Genomic DNA, 6,000 nt, shown 5'->3' on the forward strand with positions numbered 1-6,000 from the left:
GGGCGGGGGTGGGGGGAACTGGGAAGACCAGAGTTTACCATCTTCCCCCAGTGTCCACTCATAAAATGGGAGTACCATTCAGGGAGAAGCAGGTCACTGATTTTTGCACCAAGCTAGGGTGCAGTGGCACAGTGATTCTGCCCAGGGGTAGACGCAGACTGTCAGGATGGAGAACTGTACAACTCTGCCTAAGGTGACTATTTGGAACAGAGTTTAGAAAAGTTCATGGCTAAAGGGCTTTTGTACACAGTGGAGATCTTGGTGACTGGCAATTCTCAGGTGGCAGGTAGCTCTATAATATAGTAGCAATGAACAAAATGGCAAATTAACCAGAAGTTTAACAGAGAAAAATCAGGGATAGAGAAAGCCATGAAGGTTCATTCTGGGATCACACTCATCCCCAGGGGTCTAGATGGTTGTGCACATTTACTAGGCTACACTCACTCAGGACTAGTTAGAATAGGACATGGGGCAGATTTGAAAGCATTCCAAGCCACACACACATCTATCAGCAAGGGGAAGAGCTGTAATGGCTCAAGGGGCTTAAGTACAACCTTTTAACAAACACTGACTGAACAATGAACTACTTTTATTCAGAACATATTCCTAGGAAACCAAGCTTAAAAAATACAACCACATTCATCCTTAGTGTTCTGGAAAACTGTGCATATTCTCAAGGCTGCACCTGCTCAGGAAAGACAAGAGGGGCATCTTCCAAGTACTAGTTCCTGGCTGAACATGAGACAAAATTTTAGACTCTCTGAACTGTGAAAGCATCTCCTAGTCACACATATTCAATGGATAAAGGGTAAAAATGAACTCACTAAGGGACTTAAGTATAATATTTGATTATTAAGTGGTTTATACTGGCCCAAGCATAACACCTAGGAAGGCAGGCTAAGAGAGAAAAACAAGGAAAAACAGCTGATCAGGGACAGCAGAGCCGTCACACTGCCAGGAAAATACAGGTCACAGAATTAGTTCAGCCAAGTCATTAGACAAATAAACAAATGGAAAAACAACCAACAATAGTAGCCCTGGTGATGGTGGTGGTGGGGGTACTACTCAGATTGCTACAATCTGTTATCTAAAATGTCTGGTTTTCAACAAAATTGTGAAACATGCAAAGAAACAGGAAAGTATGATGCATATACAGGAATAAATACAGGCAATAGAAAATGCTTTTGAAAGATTCTAGTTATTGCACTTAACAGACAAAGATGACACAGAAGCTATTATAAATATGTTAAAAATAATTAAGGGAACTATGTGTAAAGAATTAAAGGAAATTAGATAATGATTTATCAAATAGAGATAAAAATTACACACACACATGCATACATACATATACATATATGTTTTAACTCCAAAATCTCCATTTGGATATTATATAAAAATATGGGAGTTGAAAAGTGTAATAACTTAAACAATTCACTAGAGGGGCTCAACAATAGATGTGAGTTGGGAGAAAGAAGAATCTACAAACTCGAAGTTAGATCAATAGAGATTATGCAATCTGAATATGAGAAAGAAAAATGGAAGAAGATAAATGAACAGAGTGCCCAAGAATTGTGGGACACCATTAAATGTACCAGCATATGTATGATGGAGTACTGGAAGGAATGGAGAGAAAGAGAGAAAATATTAAAAGAATTAATGACTGAAAATTTGCCATATTTGATGAAAAACCCTAATCTATACATTAGTGAACTCTAAGTAGGATAAATATAAAGAGATTCACATCCAGGCTCATCATAATACAGATGTTGAAAGCCAAAGACAAGGAAATCTTGAAAGCAGCAAGAGAAAAAGAATTCATCCTATATAAAGCATAAAAATAAGATTAACAGCTGATGTCTCTTCAGAAACAATGGAGACCAAAGGCAGTGAGACAACATTCAAACTGCTGAAAGAAATACAACTGTCAACCAAGGATCCTATATCCAATAAAGCTATCTTCCAAAAGTGAAAGTGAAATAAAGACATTCCCAGATAAACACAAACATAGAATTCATTGCTAGGATTCTTGCCTTATAAGAACTATTAAACTAAGTTCTTCAAACTGAAAGGAAGTGACAACAAACAGTAATTTGAATCTACATGAAAATACAAAGAACTCCAGTAAAGGTAATTTTATGTAGGTAAAGATAAAAGAGTGTAATTACACATTTCTTTTTCCTCTCTTAACTAATTTAAAAGCAATCGCATAAAATGATATCTATAAAACTGTATTGTTGGACTATAACAGATAGAATTGTAATATATCTGACAATTAAACACAAAAGAATGAAGTAATATTGGAGAAAGGAAATGACACCAGATGGTAACTCGAATCCACAAGAAGAAATGGAGACAGAAATGGTAAATAATAAACTTAATTAAAAAAATTCTATGTATTTGAGTTCTTTCTTCTTTTAGCTTAAGAAGACACATTTTATAGAGCAGTCATTATAACAGTGTATTGTTGAGTTTGTAACATGTATAGACATAATGTGAATAACAATAATAACAAAAAAAGAAGATAGGGAAGAGCTATCTAAAAGTTTCCGTATCATACTGAAATTAAGTTAGTATAAATATAAAACAGAGTCTGATAAATTAAGATGCATATTGTAAGCCCTGGAGTAACCACTAAGAAAGTAACCCAAATGTGAGTCATTAAAAGAATTAAAATGTTAGGAAATATTCATGTAAGACAAAAAGGAGTTGTCAAAGAGGAAAGGAGGAACCAAACAGGAGAACTATATAACAACAATTGTGTGGGTTTTCCATGGTGTGGTCTCTCAATATTCAATATTCAGTAATCCAGTAGATTTTTAGATTAAATAACTTTCCTTTTTTTTAGACTAATTTTTTTCCCTCAAATTAGTACTATATTCATGATACTCCTTATATTTTAAATCTTTTAAGCAAATTAATATAAATCTTGGAACAGATTTTGTTTGGGTTGATTCCTGTATCTAATTTTCTGCTTCATCACTCTCCCCTTAAAAATATTAGGTTAATAATAGAAAACACTGACAGATATACACACAGATGTACACATTGAGATACATACTTTACTTTGCACCATTAGCTATTTAACTACATAACTCACCTGATAGTTATTCTCTAATACTGCCAACATTGAAAGAAAGATATATTCATTTATATACATGTTCTGGTACTACACATATCCAGAGAGATAAAAGTGGCCATTAATTTTGGAATGTATTTAAATTTAGCGCATGAAAACAATCATTTAATAACTCAATGAATACCTTAATATTTTTTTAAAAAAGAGTGTACATATGTGTGGTTGTGTATAATAGAAGGTACGTAGTAATGATTAATGGTGTTCATAATTACACAAATACTAAGAGCATTGTGCATGTTTGTGTATAACAGTATATTACTTAGAAATATATGTATGGCCTATGTTAAATAACTTTATATGTTCACAAATAGTAAAGAATTTTAATGGCATGTATGTATATGTGTGCATGCACATGTAAATATACACAGGAACACCACACTCTACCATACACACATACATACACACACAAGAATATTGCACTCTACCATGAAACATTATAGATGTGCTTTGGGTTCTTAAGAAAGATAGGTGTGCTTTTGGCATAGTTGTCTGACAATTTGGTAGAATGGTTTAAGTATACAACTATGAGAATCAGACTGCCTGCGTTCAACTCTCAGCTCTGCCATTTGTTAGCCTTGTGATCTGGTATCTATAAAATATAATAATAGTAATAATGTCTTCTTCATGGTGTCCTTGTGAGGATTAAATGTCTTCTTTATGTAAAGTCCTAGACAACAACAGGCAGTAAGTGCTCAATAAATTTTAGCTATTGTTATTGATCTTCTTGTGATTCTGCTCTTTCAGGAGATAAAAGTTTTGTTGTTTTTTTTCCACATCTGGAGCATATGTTAAGTTTAGATTATGTTTCTCATCTAAGAATAGAGCTTCATAATATGCCTTTTATTATGATGGTATCTGCAACTGTCACACCTTTATCTGTGATCCTCTTAGAGTTTGCAAATTGCAATGTACAGCTATTAGCACATCATGAATATTACCCAGGTGATGGCTGCTTCCCAGGAATAATCAGGTGTATTTATTTTGCTTTTCACGGACTTTTGTGTATTATGTAAATATGGTGGGGGTATGATGATGACACAGACTATTTTGAGAATCTTCCACGCGGTCTGCCTGGTCTCTCCCTCTTCCAATTCCATTTATACATAAGAGCAGAAGATGTTGGTGTCTTTTGTTCACTGTTATGTGCCGAACACCCAGAAGAGCACCTGCTACACAGTATCACAAATAAATGCATCATAGTAGCTTATAATCTAAACCATCCATTTGATTTCCAATGTCTACAAGACCACTGATTTTATGCCAGTCTCGAATTACATTTATAACTACTTATCCAAATATACTAGATACTTCTGTTAAATTGAATAGCTGTCATCTAAGCATCCTCCTTCTTTCTTTCCTTTATGTGTATAGAGGTGCTATTTCATCTACTTATCAAATCTATGCTATCCCTTCTTTGGTTACAGATCCCACCAGTCTACCAAGACCAGCTTAAATTCTACCCATCTACTCTCCTCACCTGCATGCCTCTATCTTTCTTGACATACCTTTCTTCATCTCATTTAGTTATTTTTGTTTCTAGTACATTTAATTGTGCATGCCATGTCTCTCTTCAGAACAAGGACCTTGCTCTTATACTTTTGCACCCTCCATAGTGCATGAAGGTGGGTAACAACTATTTGGCAACAGCAAATATTTAACGAGGAACCACTCGATGCCAGATACTGAGCCCAGTTTCATAGAATGTGAACGATATTTTCTTCCTGTGTTCTCTAAAAATATTTGCTAAATGAACGATTAAACAAATTCACATTTTGAGCAGAATGCTGTTGCAGAACAGGCTCTGGACCTGGCATTGAGTATGCTGGGTTAAATCCAGTCTCTGTAACTTTGAAGTGATAACTTCCCCCTTGAAGAGCCTTGGTTTGAAAGCAGGAATACTAGACTCAAGTTGTAGCATTAAATGAGATAAAATATTGGGAGGTTGGAGGACTTGTAACCAAAGTGCTTGGATGGGAGAAGATATCAAATATGGGTTTGTTTCTTCCTCTAGAAGTGCCATTTGAATACAAGTGAAATGACTGGTTCTCATGGGTGTCATTAGCTTTTTTTTTTGATGTAGCTCCAAATCTATCAATCTTCGTTGAATGGGCCAAGCAAATTCTTACAGTACCTAGCCACTGTTACTGGGGCCAGGCTGGGCCACTGCTCTTCTCTCCTTCTAGAAGCTCTCTGGTAAAATGCTATTTGTTGGCTGTGGTGGTTATAAACTGCTTTTCTCCTCCTATCTTTCATGAAATGCTTACAAGATTCTATTTTGATTTAATATGATTTCATTTTATCTATAGCAGAAAACACAAGTCACCCGTCTATGAATTTGGTGTCCTCTCCATTCTACTCTCCTTACACTGGAAGCCAAGGGAAACTGCATTCTTTCATCCCAATGATCTCCTCCATTCTTCTTTGCAGAGGCGTCCATCTTGAGCTATGATGGCAGCATGTACATGAAGATCATCATGCCCATGGTCATGCACACCGAGGCAGAGGATGTGTCCTTCCGGTTTATGTCCCAGCGAGCTTATGGGCTGCTGGTGGCTACTACCTCCAGGGACTCCGCCGACACCTTGCGTTTGGAGCTGGATGGAGGACGTGTCAAGCTCATGGTTAACTTAGGTATCGTATGAAGTACCCTCTGCCATTCCGTTTGGGCTTGTCTTCCCTTTCTTTTCTTATTTTCATTGGTTTGATTGAATTCTTTGTTTGTTTCTTGAAAGTTAGCTGCTCACCTCTTGTTTAATAGACCAAGGATAAAACCCAACAGCAACAAACACCTTCTCCTTGTTTATGCATGAGGTTTTGATGTCAATTTCTGGTTTCTGACCGTGGTGGTTTTTTTGTTTTTTTTT

The 6,000-nt window shown here is 36.0% G+C and overlaps 1 protein-coding gene across 2 annotated transcripts in view; it reads left to right on the forward strand.

The window, feature by feature from the left end:
- Positions 1 to 6,000, forward strand: part of NRXN3 (neurexin 3) — a 1,427,156-nt gene that overhangs the window by 497,182 nt on the left and 923,974 nt on the right. For both annotated transcript variants that reach the window (XM_023528800.1, XM_023528802.1), the window contains one exon: positions 5,564 to 5,767. In XM_023528800.1, coding sequence (XP_023384568.1) covers positions 5,564 to 5,767 — 204 coding nt within the window. The remainder of the gene's footprint in view (positions 1 to 5,563; positions 5,768 to 6,000) is intronic.

The sequence above is a fragment of the Pteropus vampyrus genome, unplaced genomic scaffold (genome assembly GCF_000151845.1).
Source record: "Pteropus vampyrus isolate Shadow unplaced genomic scaffold, Pvam_2.0 Scaffold32, whole genome shotgun sequence".
Taxonomy (NCBI): domain Eukaryota; kingdom Metazoa; phylum Chordata; class Mammalia; order Chiroptera; family Pteropodidae; genus Pteropus; species Pteropus vampyrus.